Source organism: Rattus rattus, chromosome 2, assembly GCF_011064425.1.
Source record: "Rattus rattus isolate New Zealand chromosome 2, Rrattus_CSIRO_v1, whole genome shotgun sequence".
NCBI classification, from domain to species: domain Eukaryota; kingdom Metazoa; phylum Chordata; class Mammalia; order Rodentia; family Muridae; genus Rattus; species Rattus rattus.
The window spans coordinates 5,652,183-5,671,864 of NC_046155.1; the positions used below are offsets into that span (position 1 = coordinate 5,652,183).

General features: G+C 50.6%; 1 protein-coding gene across 2 annotated transcripts in view; it reads right to left on the bottom strand.

Annotated features, from left to right (window-relative positions):
* Positions 1-19,682, bottom strand: part of Shank2 (SH3 and multiple ankyrin repeat domains 2) — a 389,007-nt gene that overhangs the window by 353,742 nt on the left and 15,583 nt on the right. For both annotated transcript variants that reach the window (XM_032891331.1, XM_032891332.1), the window contains exons 2-4: positions 14,449-14,652; positions 11,915-11,986; positions 8,883-8,991 (exon numbers count right to left, since the gene is read on the bottom strand). In XM_032891331.1, coding sequence (XP_032747222.1) covers positions 8,883-8,991; positions 11,915-11,986; positions 14,449-14,652 — 385 coding nt within the window. The remainder of the gene's footprint in view (positions 1-8,882; positions 8,992-11,914; positions 11,987-14,448; positions 14,653-19,682) is intronic.

A 19,682-nucleotide genomic window follows, 5' to 3' on the forward strand; every position in this document is an offset into this window, starting at 1 on the left:
TCTAATACCAGCTGCCCCATCTTCACCAGAGCAGCTGATGCCCACAAGAGACCCCCCAAGGTCAGGCCAGAGGATCTTCTCTCACAGGACAAGGGGAGGGGAAGGTCATCAGGCCCAGACCTGAGATCCAGCTGCTCCCACCTGGCCTTTTTTGTACGAAATTCTGCCCAGCTACATGTGGTCTCTTCCAAGGTGCTAAAGGATACAAGCTGAAGGTTAATGAAGTGGGGTGGGGGACATTACCCAAGTTGGGGTGGGGCTTTGCAGTGATGCAGCTGCTTTAGGGTCACCCACACTCCTATAAGTAACCCTTCACCAAGGTTCCTGTGAGAGTCCCCTCAGCCAGACTCCTACGAGTGTCCCCTCTCTGTACTGATCCTGTCACCAAGCCTGATTAAGTGACATTAAGTCATTGGGCTGGGCTGGGCTTGGAGTTGTTTCTTTGTTCTGCTCCATCCAGAGTGAACCTTAGTTCACTCACATCTTCCGAGGAAAGTTAATGCAATGCGCAGATTGAAAAAATAACAACAATAAAATATAACCAAGAAATAACGCAGTGTAAGAGAGATTTTTCACAGTGTCCATGAATCAGGTTTTATAAGCAATCTAGAGGTGACACAGGCTGCCAGGGGAGGTGCACAGGTTCTGTGTGACGAGCGTCCCTGGAGCTCAGACCTGAGGGATCCTCAGAGACACCCGCATAAAGCACAACCCACACAGAGACTGGGTAACCAGTAAGTGGCAGCAAGGGGGACAGTCTCGAGGACAGCCACGGTGCCCTTCAGGAGGCAGGACATAACTCCCCATTCGACAGTGGGCTGTGCCATCTGAGCCCTGTACCTGTATGGGACAGGCTGAGCAGGCGGCTCTCAGGGAAGGAAAGCTGCAGTGAGGGCCGTGCTAGGGAGGTCAGCAGTCAGTTTGGCTGACAGCAGGAGCCCCCACCCACAGTGAGATGTCTGTTTCACTTCTGCCCTCTTCCTGCCAGCCCCACACCTTCTCCTGTTTACAGGATCTAGGTTCAGTCAAGAGGAAAGCACTGGACACGTGTGCCCAGAGGCATGTGATAAATACCACGCCAGTTCTCAAAGCTGCCAAGGTCATCAAGCCCAAGCAACCATCAGAGCCATTCGGCCTGTAGAGACAGGGCAAGTAAAGATGAAATCCTGAAACCCTCTCACGGGAAGAAAGCATTTAGGAAAACTGAGGAAATCAGAATAGTGCATGGGCTTTGTAACACTCGCATGTGGATATGAGGGTTAATGGTGGCAAAAGACGCCGCGCTGATGTCACAGGGTAGCAGTGGGTGAGCGGTCTGCAGAAACTCCCTAAGCCAAAGCTTTTCTAAGACAGGTTTATTAAAAAAATGAACAACAACAAAACAAAAACCTTTGGGCCAGAGAGATGGCTCTGCAATTAAGAGCACAGGCTGCTCTTGCGGAAGTTTTGAATTTGGCTCCCAGCACCTGAGTCAGATAGCAGCACCCAACTGCCTGTAACTCCAGCTCTAGGGGATCTGATGCCCTCTGCTGGCCTCTATGGGCATACGCACGCACACACGCACGCACGCACGCACATGTACACATAAATAATAATTTTAAAGTTAAAAAACACCTCAAGGCTCTTACATAGGGTGAGGGACTTCATGCAAAGTCGCCTGTTCTCACAGGCTTAGAGAAACTATTTCCAACAACAAACATTGATGAATGAGATGCTGACATCCAATATGCACAGAGAACAACTCAATACCCCCTCCCCAAGTGGGTGAGACGCCTGAGCAAAATCCTCAACAAAGGGAACTGACAGACGGAACACCAACACCGGTGTGCTGTTTCCCAGGTCCCTAGGAGATGCACTCTCACCTCAAGGGGACTCTGCAGGGGTCATGCTGCAGGGTCAGAATAGCCAAACACAAAACACTGAGCTCTTAACCCTTGAGGGCAGAGGGCCCTGCTCCCTCCTCACTGGCACAAATGAGACAGGGTGCAGCCACCTAGGGCGTCCTGAAGGACAGCTCAGCATCATCTTACAGAGCAAAGCACAGTGGGGCTGGAGAGGTGATTCAGCGGTTAAGAGCACTGACTGCCCTTCTAGAGAACCTGGGTTCAATTCCCAGCAACCACTTGGTGTTGAACAATTTTAGGTCAACTTGATACAAGTTAGTCATTTGAAAGAAGGAACCTCAATTAAGAAAGTGACTCCGTAAGATAAGGCTGTAGAAAAGCCTGTAGCTTTTCTTAATTAGTGATTGATGGGGAGGGCCTAGCCCATTGTGGATGGTGCCATCCCTGAGCTGGTGGTCCAGGCTTCTATTACAAAGCAAGCCAGGGGGAACAAGTTGGGAGGAACCATATATGAAGAATTCTGCTAGGCCTACTGAGATGGCTCAGTAGGTAAAGCGCTTGCAGAGAAAACCTGAGAATCTGAGTTCAATTCCAGCACCCACATAAAAGTGAAAGGCGAGAAACGACTCCACAGAGTTCCTCTGACCTCCACATATGTGCACGGTGCACATGCTCCCCCAACACCCGAGTAAATACGATAAAGAGACACAAACAGACACAGTTGAAACTTGGGCACAGGACACTGAGTGAATGAAGCCAGCGTGACTGCAACATACTGCCCAGTTCCCACAGACGCTGTAGGAAAGGAGGAGATAACAGGGACACAAGTGGCTATGCCTGGGGTTGGGGGGAGACAGCCAAGCATGTGGGGTGTGTAGAGAGTGGTGGGATCCCCGATGATGATGACGGTAGGTACAGGAGTCACACACTTGACAAACCCCACAGATCCGTGACCCCCAAGCGTGGCCGTAGTTAAACTCTGGGCCTCAGTGTGACAAACACAGCCCAGCAGTTTTGACTGTTAGCGACAGAGAGGCTGGCGTAAGTGCATGTGGGAACGGTCCACACTCGGGGCGAGAGTTAATGAACTGATTATTTTTGAGACATGGTCTCACGTATCCTAGGCTAGTTTTCCAACTTGCTATGCAACTGGAGGATGGCCTTGAACTCTGGATCCTCTTGCCTCCCACCCTGAGCGTTAGAATTGCAGGCACCACACCCACCTCAGCTGTTTGCTGTTTGGGCAGTAGTTGGGCTGGAACCCAAGACCGCAGGTATACAGGCTCTGTATGTTCTGGCTCTGAGCTACACCCCCCAGCCACCCAGTGGGATTTTTCCGTGACCCTAAGACTGGTTCTTTATGAACCCTAGACCCAAGCCCAGACTCATTTCCTTCCCAGGCTGCCTTTCGTGGTTCACCTTCCATATTTGATGAACCTTATCTTCTAGCTCATGAGCTTCCCATGCTTCTATGGGAGCAGGCACATGAAGAATTGCAAAGTAAGTAGGCACCGCATCTGAGTTCTTGCCTAACAATAGGCCTCTTTATTAGAACTCCAAGGACCAACCAGACGCACCCGGCTCACCGGAGGAGGCAGTATTTATGAACTGGCTGCCTTCATTTGCGCACCTCCCGTTGTCTGCAGGCTCATGTTTATGAGGTCTCAGAACCCCGCTCCCTCCAGACACTGCAATTCCTGGGGTATTGATCACACGCTGTGATTCATTGTGTGACAGATACAGACCATAAGTCATCAGACAGGCCCCTCCACTCCCCAAGTCACAGAGCTCCGAGGAAGGGGAAGTCGAATGTCCACAAAAGCTTCTAATTGGGCCGCGTGGGAGCTGGACGGGGCTCCCCAGGAGTCCACCACAGCCATATGTGGGTGGAAACAGCGCCTCTCAAGGATGATAAAGAACTTAGCTAGAAGCCACCCCCACCCCCACTGACAGTTTCTAGCATCACCGCCCGGAACCTCTCGCTTGGTGTACTGCTTGGGATTTTATCAACTTGACATAAGCTAGGAAGAGGGACCCTCAGTTGAGAAAACACTTCCATCAGAATATTGATGTGGGAGGGTCCCACTTTGGGAGATGTCACCCTTGGCCTAGATCCTATGAGGCAGGCTGAGCAACCCATGGGGAGCAAGACGGTGAGCAACATTCCTCCGTGGCTTCTGCTTCAGCTCCTAGCCCAAGGCTCCTGCCTCGCATTCCTGTCCTGGCTTCCCTTCACAATAGACTTCAATCTCGGGCTGCATTAAGCCCTTGCCTCCCCAAGCTGGTTTTGATCACTATGCTTATCACAGCAATAGAAAGCTGACTAGGACCAGTGGTGGCCAGGTCTTAGAGGTGAGCCCCGATGAGCAAGATGACTCAGGGTGGTGTGAAAGGGATGGACTAAGTCCCCTAGGGCTGTCACTGTGACTGCCTTTCCAGGACTTGGAGCTGTCATCCACCTGACATCCCAGAGGTCCCACTGTGGCAGAGAGGGACCCAAGGACCCCTCCACTAGGAGAGAAGTCTTCAGTTTTCTCTTCATGCTATTGAATGAAACGGACACTCGCAGCAGCTACAGACATCTACTATTGTTGATGGACTGTGTGGTTTTAAGTGGCAGGTCACCCCACCAGGATTCCCATGTCACTTGCATGTCAGTCAACCCAGAATGACTGCTGCCTCAATTATGGCTCCCCAGTGCCAGTGCAGCTGACTCTGAGATGCAGAGCTGAGGCTGAGGCTGAGGCTGGTGGCGTGCCTCGGCCTTCCGAAGGAAGCTGAATTTGACTTCCCATAGGGAGCAAAGGTGTTTGGTGTGCAGCGAGTCTGCTGTTCAGAGAGTGACTCAGAAAGTCACCAACCCCAGCTCGGAGCCTCCAAAATGTGGAAGGAACAACCGAAGTCTGTTAGCGCTAGAGGAGGCACGTGTCTACCAGGAAAACAAGTATTAGGCCTGGGAGTTAGATGGTTTCATTGCTAAAGTGTTTGCTGTGCACACATAGGGAATTGAGTTCAGATCCCCCTGAACCTACATAAAAAGCCATGCATGAGGGCATCCACTTATAATCCCAGTGCAGGGGACATAGAGACAGGTGGGAGCCCGGGGCTCACCAGCCAGCTAGGCTGGCCTAGCTTGGGAGCACCAGACCAGTGAGACAGTGACTCTGTCTCAAAGAAAGGGGACAAGGACAGCTCCGGCTGTACCTATAAAACACACACACACACACACACACACACACACACACACACACACACACACACACACACACCCCTAACACAAACATCAAACCCCAAGCCCTCTGTGGGTAAAGTAGGGAAGAATTTCTAGAATGGTGTCTCCTCTCCAACCCCTTATGTCTGTTGTGCTCTGCAGCCACATCTGGCTACTGCTGCCTTTGTGGTGGCTCCAGAGCAGCCACCCTAGACCAGGAGTGCAGCATCAGGACCCACTTAGCAGACCCGTTGCTTCTCTCAGCCTTTGCCCAGTTTTATCAGCTAACAGCCTACGCTGTAGCCACAGTTACGCAGCTGCCCCTCAGTACCTGTGGAGGAAAACGTCCAGGAGCCCTGGGGCTCTCTCTCCCTCTCCTTCTCCCTCTCCCTCTTTTTCTCCAGACAGGGTTTACTATATAGCCTTGGCTATCCTGGAACTTGGCTTGTAGTCCAGGCTAGCCTCAAACTCACAGAAATCCACCTGCCTCTGCCTCTCTGCCTCTCTCTGCCTCTCTGCCTCTGCCTCTCCCTCTGCCTCTGCCTCTGCCTCTGCCTCTGCCTCTGCCTCTGCCTCTGCCTCTGCCTCTGCCTGCCTCTGCCGCTGCCGCTGCCTCTGCCTCTGCCTCTGCCTCTGTCTCTGCCTCCTCTGCCTCTGCCTCTGCTTCTGCCTCTGCCTCTGCCTCTGCCTTCCAAGTGCTGGGATTAAAGGTGTCACCTCCACAAGCTCCTTCTATAAAGCCATGTCATATTTGACTTTTAGCCATCTCTAGATTATTCTAAGACCAATGGATTCCATTAAGAAGTAAATAGATGCCATAGTCTGTCTCTTAGAGGGCAATGACAGGAGAGAGGACAGATATGCTTTTTGGTTTTCTTTGTCAATCCCTGGTGTGATGGTTTGTATATGCTCGGCCCAGGGAGTGGACCTGTTCAAGTGGGTGTGGCCTTTTTGGAGTAGGCAAGGCACTGTGGGTATGGGCTTTAAGACTCTAGCTGCCTGAAAGCCAGTACTCTGCTAGCAGCCTTCAGATGAAGATGTAGAACTCTCAGCTCCTCCCATACCTACCTAGATGCTGCCATGATGATAATGGACTGAACCTCTGAAACCTGTAAACCAGCCCCAATTAAATGTTGTCCTTTATAAGAGTTTCCTTGGCCATGGTGTCTGTTCACAGCAATAAAACCCTAACTAAGACACCTGGTTAGCTGGATCAGGGGTTTCACTGAACATGGGCCCCTCAGGTACAAGGCTGGCTGCATTTCAGAGAACACGGAACAATCATCCCTTGTGCTCTGAGCTTCCAGATCCCTCACACCCGGTGCTGAGAGGGCAGAATTTCTTGGAATTTCTCTAGGCACCAGCTCCTTGCTCATCATTACTACCTCTATTCTAGCTCTAGATAGGGCTAAGGGACGCCACATGCATGCCTCTGCTTCAAGACAGTCAGTATCAACTGGGGTCTACCCCAGGATGACAGCTGCTTAAACCCCAGAACCAGAGACCCTGATGTACAAGGGGATGGGTGCAAAGGAGCTGCAGCTCTCATCAGGAAGAAAGCTCCCATTGCAGACACCAGCCATGTTCTAATAAACATGTCAAGGCGAGAGGCTCACACTGCCTGGTCTGATCCCTTATAGAATCTTCTAGAAACGGTCACTATGAAACAAGGAGAGAGAACCAGACCTAAGCAGCTTACTACCAAGACCAATGACTCATACTTAGGAGAAAATACAGGCCACAGACCTTGAGGACAGAGCCCCAGGCCTGGATGAAGGTCATCTGTGGAGATTTGAAGGCTCCAGTTCATCCTTAGGAACCCACAGGCCCATAGACCATTTCCCTCTTTTTTTTTTGGTGATGGGGATGGAACCTAAAAGCACTCTACCACTGAACTACACCCATGGTCTTCTCTTACCTTTTAATCTGAGACAGGGTCTTTCTATGTGCCCAAGCTGGCAGTGAACCTGCTATCCTCCTGTCTTAGCTTTCTGTGTGCTGGGGTTGTGGACATGTGCCATTCTGGCTACACTTCACTTCCATATCAAGAGTACTGGAGCTATGTGCCATTGAATGGGACAAGGCAGCTCCCATCCATGCCGAGCAAGCCAGAGCCAGCCCAAGGCTAATGCATGGGAGCATCAACATAGAGCCATGGGGAACGCGGGGACCAGACAGTACAAAGCCAGGATCCCTGAGGCCATAGGAGGCATAGTGTCACCAAAAGGCACAGAAGCATCACTTTCTTCCTGCAGGGACCCTGGTGCCTGCTCATTCTGGTCAGGACCACCTCTTACATCCCCTCACCAGGACTCCTAATCTCTCCTCATATGTTGGATGTCACCACCATCCTCAGAAACGAGCCCTCTCCTGGTTCTCATGCTGCTTACAGATAAACCCAAAGAAACACAGGAGCAAGGAGGCAACCCAGCCCACATCAGGGCTCAGACTAGGTCATGCTGGTTACATCAGTACCCAGTGGGGCCCACCTCAGCTTGAGGGGTCAGCCAGGCTGCCCCAAATGACAAACAAAATCCACACTTTATAAGACACCTTCATATCTTGTGCAACATAGTAATTTCAAGGTGTGACAAGAAGCCATGGGGGAGCCAGCAGTAGACCTGGGGTATCCTGGGAGGAGAGGGAGGGAGAGAAGGAAAGAAGGCAGGAAAAAGAACCCCACTGCTAAGGTCAAATCTCTCTTGTCCTGAGATCGCATACCAGACCAAACTGATCCAAGCTTCTGTGGAGAGAGTGCCTGGATCTGTGCCTGCCACCCTCGGCCATATCATTCCTCCTCAGCCAGTGTTCACCTGGGCTGCTGCGGTTAAGCTCCGCCCAGAAAAGCAGGAGATATTAGCAATACAGGAAGGCACTCTGGATCTAGTGGCAGCTCAGCAGCACCCCACAAAGACTAGGTCTAGCCCACAGCAAAGAACAGTCAGACCAGGTGTTAGCAGTGCAGAGCAAAGACCCCTCTCCCAACCAGTGCAGCTTTCTCCCAAGGTTATTTCAAGACCAAGGAACTCAGCACCCAGCAGGGAGCATAAGACATGTGCATGCCTTTCTGTGAGGAAGCCTGCACCCAGGCAGAGGGACAACCCAAGCACGCTGCAGGGCTGGCTGGTTAGCACATGCAGCCTAGGGGCTCTGCAGAAGGCCCCCAGTCAGCCGGCAACAGCCCCACACATGTATTGCACCCATTTGCTTTCTTCTTTCCTAACACCTATGCAAGGTGCACCTACTGTGTGCATGGATTGAGCTGGAGACTCAGACAGCAAGGAGACAAATACAGGCCTTCAGAGCTGAAGTTACATGCCTGGGGAACGTAGCAGCTAATTTTACATCAACTTGACACAAGCTAGAGTTATCTGAAAGGAAGGCACCTCAACTGAGAAAATGTCCCCTGAGCTCTCTCTGTAGGGCATTTTCTTATTTAGTGATTGATGGGGGGGGGCAGCCAATTGTGGGTGGTGACTTCCCTGGGCTGGTGGTCCTGGGTTCTATAAGAAAGAGGGCTGAGCAAGCCATAGGAAGCAAGTCAGTAACTGGCCTCTGCATCAGCCTCCAGGTTCCTGCTCTGTTTAAGTTCCTGTCCTGACTTCCTCTGATGAACCATGATATGAAAACCTGAATAAACCCTTTCCTTCCCAAGTTACTTTGGTCATGGTGTTTCATTACAGCAATGGAAACCCTAACTAAGACAAGGGGCCACTCAAAATCCAGTAAAACATAAGAGACGAATGATGCAGAGAAATCTGAACCAAGGAATGGCCGAATGCTTTATTTACCAGAGTACAGAAAAGACCTCCCTAATGAACACCCACCTCCAGTCTCCAGGTCATGGAAATTGGGATCCAAGCCTCTGTCCAGGAGCTTGACCAGCTTCTCCACTGAGCGATGCTGAGTGTGGTCCATAAACTTCTTCAGATTGGTCTGGAGAAGAAACAGACAAAACAGAAACGTCTTTGTGAAAAATGTATTTACAGGGGCAAGGGTGAGGCTCAGTGGGCAGAGAACCTGCCTGGCATGAATGAGGCCCTGGGTTTGAGCCAAGTAGTGCGTAAACTGGATGCGTAGGTGCATACCTTTAATCCAAGCTCCTGTTGGAGCCAGGAGGATCAGAGGTTCAATGTCATCCTTAGCTACAGAATGATTTCAAAGCTAGCTGGACTACATGAGCTCATGCTGGGGAAAGGAAAGAAGGAAAGAAAGGAAGGAAGGAAGGAAAAGAGAGAAAGAAAGGAATGGATGGAAGGAGGGAGAAGAGAAGGGAGGAAGGAAGATAGATGAGAAAGGAGGAAGAGAGGGAGGATCTTTATAGACTAAGAAAAGATTGCCTCCTCTGCACAGGGCACTGCTGACCTCCCACCCCTCCACTACCACCAAGGTTCACATGAGGCCAAGCACAAGATCAACACACAGCCAACACCATGGGCCTGTACTGGATGAATGTCTCAGAATCCTAGCTGTTTGTCATCCTTGTACCAACACCTCAATGTCTGTCCCTCCAGAATTCTCACAACAAACTATACTTCCTACATAATGACACTAGGGATCTCTTGGTCATTAAGGTGGGGAACCCTGGTGAGTGGGGTTCATAACCATCTAAAGAGAGCTTATTCTACCACCACTGACAGCCATAACCTGGGCACCCAGGAATCCAACTTCTAGCTGTAATGTCAGAGAGTCGAGGGAATTCCAGTCTGCCTGTGGTTTTTAAGTTATGATAAATGCAGAAGTGGGTTCCGCCATATTGGGAACAAGCGATGCTCTCGTGTGGTGAGAGCAGATCACTGGGGCAGGGTGACAGTTGATGATTTCCGGGACTCACTCAGACCTACTCCATTCCCAGAAGGAAGACTGAGGCTGAGGCTGGAGCGTCTCTCATCCCAAAGAGGAAACTGCTGAACCACACCCCACAAGACCCAGATCGAGACAGTGACACCTGCCCTTGGGGACACCTAGTCCAGGATGGTCACAGAGGTCAGCCACAGGACCTGAGCCTCCCAGGCCTGCCTGCCTCTTCTATTAGAGAAGTTACAACATCCATCCTCAGCAGACAGCTCAGCCGCAGGATCAGGAAGAGCCCAGCCTCTTCCTGGATAACTTAGGCATAAAACTTAAAACAATGTTGGCCAGGGAGGCCACAGAGGACCCTGAAGCAGCACAGGCTGCCGCCGTTTGTCTGGGTTGTTCACGAGAACTAGATAATGAGACTAGAGCTGGAGACAGGACACAGCTTATTTCATGATATCGAGAAATCAAAATGGGCCTGAACTGGACACTTCCTCGTGGGTGGCTAGCTTCAATAACTCTGAAAAGTTATGAAATAGCCCTATCTTCGGGGAGATAGGGCACCAACGGTCTCGTCCAGCTATAAATCCTACAATCCACGATATCAATCCGCTAGGCAATAGCATGACAGCGGCAGAATAGTGGGCGTAACCACTCCCTGATTGCCTTTGAGGCCCACTCCACAGCAGGAATCTAAGCCCAGTGCTATAAACTGGGTCAAAAATCCATGGTAGGGAAAGTCACAGGCCCTTGGGGAAACACTAAATTGACATGGTGCCAAGTGGCCTACTAAATATCTGTTCACTCCCTAAACAATGTTACTCTTGGCCTTAATCAGAGAAACCTCTCTTCTCAGTGCTTGCAGAGCCCCCTGGTTGCACAGGCGCTGAGAATAAGCAACTTGTCACTGCTCAGCCTGAAATGGGACACTGATACTGTCCCCTCTAAGGCTCTGAGAACATTGGGGAAGAGAGGGAGGAAAGACAGCAAGAGCTGGAAGACAGGGAGAAGGGCTGTACAGTGCCATCTCCTGGCAAGACACAGACATTGCAGTCTTGTAGTCAGTCATAGATGCCTGCACTGGGTCTGCACAGGAGTGTGTCCGTCAGTACTCAGTCATGGGTGTATGAGGGGCTCTGGTCTACCCCTCATGGCTGAACTCTTCACTGATACATTCAAGGAAACTGAGAAGTCATTGGCTTCAGTTGTGAATTCACTGGTGAGCCCATCTGGCTCCAGTAGATAGGCTCAACCCAATGGTCACACAGATGGCCCTGGTGGAACGAGAGTGGGCAGGAACTATGGGGGCTGATAGAGATGAGAGGGAGGCAAGAGAGAATTGTAGATCTATCGAAATGCATTTATACAGGATGGGTCATACAGTATAAACTTGTCAAAGAACTAATTTAATTTTTTAAAAAAAATTAAGCAAAGATGAGAATGAAACCCACGGCAGCAACCCTGCTCCATCTGAGGAACAAGGAACCTGCAGGTTGTGAAAGCCCCAGGCGCACTCCCCCATAGCAGGGAGCCTCGGCCGGCTTGCACCAGGCACCCTCAGGGTGTGTAAGGAGAGGTGTCCACCCCTGTTCCCCCAGGCTCCACCCACATGCCCCAGGATCTCTGCCTCCTGCTCCAGGCATGCTCCTGGCTCCCAGGCCCTCCCTGGCACGTCTGGTGTGTGACACAGGGACTCATCAGTGGGCACAGACCCCTCCAGCTAGCACAGAACTCTCCTCTCATTGTGCCAGAACTTCCTGCCTTTATAAGGTCTGTTCTGATTTGGCAACAACAGCAACTAGAGATGGTGGTCAGAAGGCATCCCTCTACCTCACCACACAGCCAACCCCTCATACCACTCCTGCTGCCTTTTAACCTCCCTCGGGCACCAGGGGAACAGCAACCCCCGTTCAACCTCCACCAGCTTCCCTGGTTACATTGCTAAGTCTCTAGCAATGAGGCCTCATCCCAGGGGCCACTCCCAGGGGAATGAGTCCTCCAGAGACAGCACAGAGGTGACCCGATGGGGTGGAGGAAGCATTACCCCCGACACACCCCATACCTTTGTGTGGAGCCTGGCCAGCTGCTTCTCATCCAGGTTGGACTGCTTGTACACACGCTTCTTGTAGCGAAACTGTCATGGAAACAAGGGAAAGGTTGCAGATGACTAAAAATGCTACACACAGATGCTCAAAGGAAAAGCGTTCTGACCAAGGCCAAGCAACCGCAGTCTTAACCTAGACACCAGCATCTGTACTGCAGAGCCCCACCGCCGGTAGCCATCAGGACACAGGGAAAACTCTCAACTGTGAAAGTCGGTCCTCAGTCAGTACAAGGAGTAAGATGGCCTGACACACCAGAGTTCCTGACCTCATCCTGCTGGCTCACAGTCTGTGGGAATCCATCTGCCCCGAGCTTGTCTGGAGTGTACTGTGAATGTTACCTTTCTCTTCCCTGTCACTTGCCTCTGTCAGAGCTGTGTGAGCAATCCTTTTACCCCCTGCCTAGGGCTCAGAGGCTCCTGCTGGTCTCTCAGGACACTGCTGCCTACTTGGCATTGGAAATTACATTGCAGAGCGGAGACGTGGACTTGGAGTTGGTGGCAACACTCTCAGGCATGCAGTGTCCCAGTGGTCAGCTTTATCACACATCTCTCTCCTCCCAGACACCCAGACCTTTGTTAAAGAGCTATATGACTGGACTTTGAGAGGAAATATGAGGTCCTCTATTTGCTGAGTGACTCTGAACTGGTCACCTTCCCACCTCAGCCTCAGTTTCCTTATCTGTTTTACAAGGACAACAGCCCCAAAGGCCACAGAGTGGAATGACCTTCCTGAACTCAGGTTCAGGGACTTTACGCCTCCTTCTTGATCTTCTCTTGAGACTGTCACACTCCCGGGAATAAAGGACAGGAACACAGGAACACATCACCAGTTCCCCAACTGAAATCTGACCTTGTATTATTTTCTCTTTTTTAGACTTTTTTTTTTAAACTTAGGAAGCTGGAGAGATGGCTCTATGGTAAGGAACACTAGCTGTTCCTTCAGAAGACCCAGGTTCTGTTCCTAGAACTGCACATGATGGCCCACCACCATCCATAATTCCAGTTGCGGGGGATCTGATGATATCATCGGGCTTCTGTGGGTGCTTCACATATTTGATGCATACCCAAACACACAGGCTCAAACTTATGTATATAAAATAAAAGTAAGAAAATCTAATGTTTTTAAATGTTATTTTATGCTGGGTGGTGGTGACACATGCCTTTAACCCTAGACTTGGAAGGCAAAGGCAGGTAGATCTCTATAAGTTCGAGGCCAACCTGATCTGCAGGGTGAATTCCAGGACAGCCAAGGCTACACAGAGAAACCCTATCTCAAAAAAAAATATATATATATAATTTTGTGTCCATAGGTGTTTTGCCCGAATGTATATCGGTGTACCATGTATGTGACTGTTAACTATGGAGGTCAGGAAGGCATTAGATCCCCTGAACTGGAGTTAAAGATGGTTGTGCTACCAAGTGAGTGCTGGGAATTGAAAACAGTTCCTCTGCAACAGCAATGAGTGTTCAAAATCACAAAGCAATCTGTGTGTGTGTGTGTGTATATGTATGTATATGTGTGTATTTGTGTGCATATATGTGTGTATGTATATGCATGTATATATGTGTGCATGTGTATATGTGTATGTATATGTGTATATGTATGTGTGTACATGTGTGTGCCTATATGTGTGTCTATGTCTATGTATATATGTCTATGTGTATATGTATGTGTGTACATGTGTGTGTGTGCATTCCTCTGTGTGTGTGTGTGTGTGTGTGTGTGTCTATGTGTGTCTGTGTGTGTTTAGAGGCTGGAATCAACTTGGGTCCTATGGAAGAGCAGCAGCTGTTCTTTTTTTAAATTTATTTAATGTCTAAGTGCTCTGCGTATACATCCACTGGCCAGAAGAGGGCATCAGATCTCATTACAGATGGTTGTGAGCCACCCATGTGGTTGCTGGGAAACTTGGGATCTCTGGAAGAGCAACCACTGCTCTTAACCCCTGAGCCATCTCTGTAGTGTGTAGTGCCATCACTGTGTTGTTCTTCCTCTACCCTACACAACATGACAAGTCCACAGAAGGCAAGGTCCGCCCATGACTCAGATGGGAACTTCCTTGATTTTTAAGTGTCAGAACATGTCAGTCCTGAAGAACTGGACCGCCAGGACTGCCTGAGGAGTGTGTGTCTTCTAAGCTCAGCCTGTAGCTTCTGAATGGAATTGGAAGGTGTCCAAGCCTGCTGCTAGATTACGATGCTTTAGCCCTGCATCCTACCCCAGCCCACATCCAGATGCCCCCATAAACTCAGCTCCCGCTTTGTCTTCAGCTAAAAACGCCATTGATCCACACCCCCAAAGCCACCAAGAAGGACCACCGGGTACCTGTCACCCACATGCCTAAAAGGGAAGGTCCAGAGGAGCCAGACTCTAACTGTAGGGTGGCTGAGTTTCTAATGGAAAACCAACCAGAGCCTGGCTAAAATGCTGCCCTCGGTTGCACCCAGGCTGCACAGCACCAGCCCTCGCACAGTCACACAGGGCTCCTTACCTCCAAGGAAGGCACACCCTGGCCCATGGGCTGTGGGTATTCCCGCAGGAGCCGTTCCTCATCCAGGAACTTGCCGTCACGCCCATTGCTGGCGGGCTGAAAGAGCCCATAGTTGAGTACATCCTTCAGGCCTTGGTTCAGCGTGCACAGTATCCGCTGCTTGGCCACCCACACGGTGGCGTCCGGGTTAAATCGAATGCACTTCTGCAGGAAGAACAGAGGCATGAGTCAGGATGCCAAAGGTCATCGGAGCCACTAACCTGGGCACAGGATCAAAAGATTCCTGTTCCTTCCAGTTCCTGTCCCCTCTGCCCCACTGCTACGTGTTCGGAACACGGGAGCCAAGAGACGTGGCTTGCTGACTTCGAAGTAAAGTTTACCTCTGTCTCTCAAACAGAAAGGCTGGGGAAAGCAAAAGAACTCGGTCAGGGCTGGGAGTCAATGAAGTGCCTGCCCTCTAAGCATGGCAGCTGAGTTTGAGCCCCAGAAGCCTCACAAAGTCCCAGCACTAGGGAGTAGAGACAGGCTAACCCCTGAGACTCCCTGGCCAGCCAGCCTAGGAACCGAAACCAAGATTATTCTATGCATATATGTGCACACCAGAGCGCAGGAGTGCATTGTGGTGGTGGGGATATCCACTGAGAGTCATAGCCAAATACGGCTGTCCCTAAGACATCCCACGGGTTACAGGACCCCCCCCCCGACACTCAGGTTCCTCATATGCAATGATGACATGTTTTTAAAATGTCCACACATCCTCCCAGTACATTTCATATTGGAATATAGCATTGCCATCTACAAAAGTCCATGTTTGAGAACTGTGTGATTGCGTTAGGAAATAAAACCTCTTTTGTTTGAGGTATTTACAGCCGCCCTGGGACACATGGTTGGATATACTGCATGATTTCCTATTTGTAACACCTAATAGATCCAGTGTGCCCCTGTGTAAAAGTCGCACTCCTTCCTGATGAAGATAAAATGAGTCTTGTGCATGATTCTCCATCCACTTACATGGAGCCCCTGGTGCTGCCGCTGCCTGTGCGACGGTGCCCCTTGAGGTGTGCATGGCTTGCTCTCTGGCAGCTATGATACCTTGCCTCAGGAGCTCACCATGGGAAGCCTGAGGGGTGAGAGTGAGTCTTCACATCACCAACACTATCTCTGAACTGGAAATCAGAACCGTATGACAGCCGGTGACAAAGCTCTATGATTAAAAGCGCTTGCCGTGAGAGTGTGAGGACTGGAGTTCAAATCCCTAGAACTCGTATAAATGCCAGGGGGTGTGGCACGCATCTGTAATTCCAGCCCCAGAAGGCAGGGACAGTGCATCTGGCAGACAGAGCTGGCTGACAGCACCAGCCAGAAGGGCAAGCTCTGGGTTTGATTGATAGAGCCTTAACCCCTGCCTCAGGGAACAGGTGAAAGAGCAGTCAGTGAAGGATGGCTCTAGACATCCACTGTGGACATCATGTAGCCAAACATGCATGTGCATATGCACACCACATACACGCATGTAAAAAAATGGAAAAAAAAAAAACCCAACCTGTACGTACCACTTGAAGGGTGAGGGGTGGCAATTATGAGAAACTATTTGAGCAGGGTTGGGGAGCATCAAACCAGTCACTGCAAGAGGTAATTTCTTAAAAGGTTAAACAGCTCCGCTGGGCCTCCATCACCCACACTCCTAGATGCATCCCTGCCTGTGAGAACTGGAAGAGTGACACTCAGCTGTGTTCCCAGGAGCCTTCAGTAGCACTCCTTGGAAGCCAAGGGAAGCCAAAGCCAGACCAGGTTCGTGTCTAAGACTTTTCATTTGTCTTGGATTAAAATAGGTTTCCACTGCTCAGCCATAGCAGGAGTGCAGGATGCGCTTTCCTACTGTGGAGACAGCTCAGAAGAGCTGGGGAATTACTGAAAGAGGCTAGAATTAGTGCTTCACAGGGGATTCTGTGTGGGCCTGCCTAAGGGTACTGAAGGCCCTGTTGCCTTCAGGATCCTGTCCCTGAGCACCAGTAGGCTCTCATGGCTGCAGAATGGCTCAGCTGCTGTCAACCCTGAACACTAGTCTAGCGGCTCCAACCCCAGCCAGGGAAGCTGACACCCCACACATGAATGAACGCTCCTGTTGGCCCCTCTCAGGTGTCACTGGCTGAGTTCAGGGTGACCCTCTGACCTTCCTGGGTTACAAGACCTGGTGGGACCAGTTGTTCCTCCTCCATCCACCCAGGGCTAGGTGAGAACTCTCTGTGATCTTGACACAACAAAAGCCTGATAAGAGATAGAGCCTCCTGGGGCTGCACATAACCCCACCACTCCCAGTTCAGGAATCACTGCAGGATTTGGGTTACAGTACACAGATGGGACGTCCCAACTCAGGTTCCCTCACACAGAGCATTTCAGCAGCCCCTCCCCCACCCCGCCCCCACAGCTGACAAGAACCTGCCAACTGGCAAGTGCCTAGAGGGGCCCAGGGCTGTATGCTGCCTCCCAGAGGACTTGTTGGCCATTGTAAGCTACACAAAGACTGGCACTCACTGCCACTTGGTGGGCAGAGCAGTGACGCCCATTCTGCACCTCCCCAGTTCGAGAACCAACCCTCAGAAACAAACAGCAGGTTTGGAAAGCACCAGTGGTGCCCCATGGAGCCCCTTCTGGGAAGAGACAGAATTCACAGGTCAGGAATACCTGGGTCTGCCACCTACCTGCTGGGCAGACCTACTAAGCAACTGCCGTGTTGATTCCTCAGTAAATTGGGCCTCACGTCACACGTTTGGCAACCAGAAAGATACAGGTGACCACAAGCAACATCCACCCCAAGAAGACAGAAACGTATTTAGAAATGTTTTTCTCAGGTGTGGTCAATTAAGATGAGGCTGCACTGGAGAAGGGTGGCTCTGACCTAATTCATGGCATTACAGGGATGGTAAACGGGAATGGCACAGGATGGCATAGGATGGGGGCTGCAGGATTATTGGGATGATGTTCCTATGGAGAAAAAAAATCGAAGAGTAGGACAGAGGCTCCTCAGGACATCCTGGAGAAGCTAGCGCTTGGATCTTGGATTTCTGAACTTAGAGGTATGAGGCAGTATACCTGCGGTCAGTCCCAACTTCAGCCCTGTGAAGTAGCAGATATGCAAATCACCTGCCCCTGACCTTTAATCTTGATTGTCAACTTGACTGAATTTGTAATCACACACCTGGGCATGTCAATTAGATAATAGAGAATTATGAATTAGGAATAATGGTGATGCTGGAGGGTGGTAATGGTGATTATAATTGATGATGACCCTTGTGGTGGTCATCAATGAGAATGATCCCCATAGGCTCATGTGTTTGAATGCTATTCAATACCCTGTTGGTAGAACTGTTTGGGAAGGATTTAGGGGTGTGGCCTTGCTGGAGGAAGTATGTCACTGGGGGGGCGGGCTCTGAGAGTTAAAAGACTCACTCCATTTCTAGTTAATTCCTTTTGCTTCTTGCTTGGAATTCAAGATGGGAGCTCTGAGCTCTCAACGTCAGCTACTATGCCTCCACTCTGCCATCATGGATTCGGATCCCTCTGGAACTGTAAGTACAAACAGACCCTTACTTCTGTAAGTTGCTTTGGTTAGTATGCACTGTGGATGGGTGGAGAGATCAACCGTGCTGGGTCTGCCATTCAGCACAGGACAGGAGCTTCGGAGGCCACAAGAACAAATCTCCCACACCGTGCTCATTGGCCATAGCCTGCCAAGCCAATTTGCAAGGGTAAAGTTCAAATCTTCGCCAAATCCAACCAGAAAAGCCCAGCCTGTGTGTTTCAGTCTTTAATGTGCATCTGTTTGTTCCCACAGCATCAGAAGTCCAGGATGGAGGAGTCTCAGTGCTGGCTCCTCCTGAGACCCGTCCCCTTGGCTTGCAGCTGGTGTCTTCTCCCGGTCCTCACAGGCTACCCTGTGTCTGATCCCCACTTCTTATTAGGGCCCCAGTCATGTGAATCAGAGTCACCCTGTTGGCCTTAATTTATCCTAATCTCCTCTTGAAAACCCTCCTAGCTCCGAACAGTTACATTGTGAGGTCCTGGAGTCAGGGCTACACCACAAGAACTGAGGAGGTCACGCCTGTCCTATTGCTATATGCTACACGGATGACTGGATGACCAGGAGCAAATATCTACAACTCCCAGAGGGCCACAAGCCCACAGTGAGAGCTGAGGGGCAAGTCGGCATTGACTGCCAGTCCGTGTGGGCATCAGTGGGGCACACAGCAGCGCTGGGGCCGCATGTCCACCACTGCAGAAAGGCAGCTGCCGCTCGTTTCCTGCCTACAAGTGTTCTGAGTCTCAGCAGCACTGTGGACGAAGGCAGCTAGGATGTGCCCATGTCTGCCTGGCACCTGAGATGAGTGTAAGGGCTGCTCCATGAGACTGCAGCGAAGGTGAGGGAACGTCTAGACAAAGTGAGGAAGAATAGTAAATACTACACTGCATAAATATGTCTCATTAAACTGGGCAGCCCGGACAGGAAGATCAACAACCCAGGCTGGCATTACATACACACTCTAAGATGCCTGCCTTCTCAACCTCTGTTAGCCCTGACTGAGACTTAAATCACCCACTTATACCTGAGGAACCAGAAGAAGCCTAAAGAACTCAGGACAAGCACTCAGGGGAGGGGCCATCTCCAGAGCTGAAAGCCCAATCCCTGGCAGAGTGCACACCACAGCACACCTTTGGGCAGTGCACTCCCACTGTGCCCCTAACATACTCCTGACAAGGAATCGCGTTTCACGCTGCACTGCCCATCCACATCATCATGGACTTCTTCATGATGCTATGTATATGTTCATGTGTGTGCAGGCACTGGTGGTACATATGTGTGTCTAGAGGCCAGAGGACAATCTCAGGTGTCATTTCTCAGGTGCCATTCACCTTGTTTGTTAAGACCAATTCCTCTCACTAGCCTAGAACTCACTGACTGGACAATACTGACTGGGCAGTGAGCTTCAGGGATCTACCTGTCCTTTGCCTACTGGGAAGCTGGGATTACAACGGTGTCTACAACAGTGTACCACCATACCCGGTCTTTAATGTGGTGATGGGGATTGAACTCAGATTCTTGAGCTTGCAAGGCAAGCATTTTTATCAACTGAGCCGTCTCCCCAGCTGGCACAATGCATTTGGGTGATCTGTGGTGAACACGGGCTTGGTGGAAGCTGAGGTAAGTACACTGAGGAGGATTTTTTTTTCTGGAT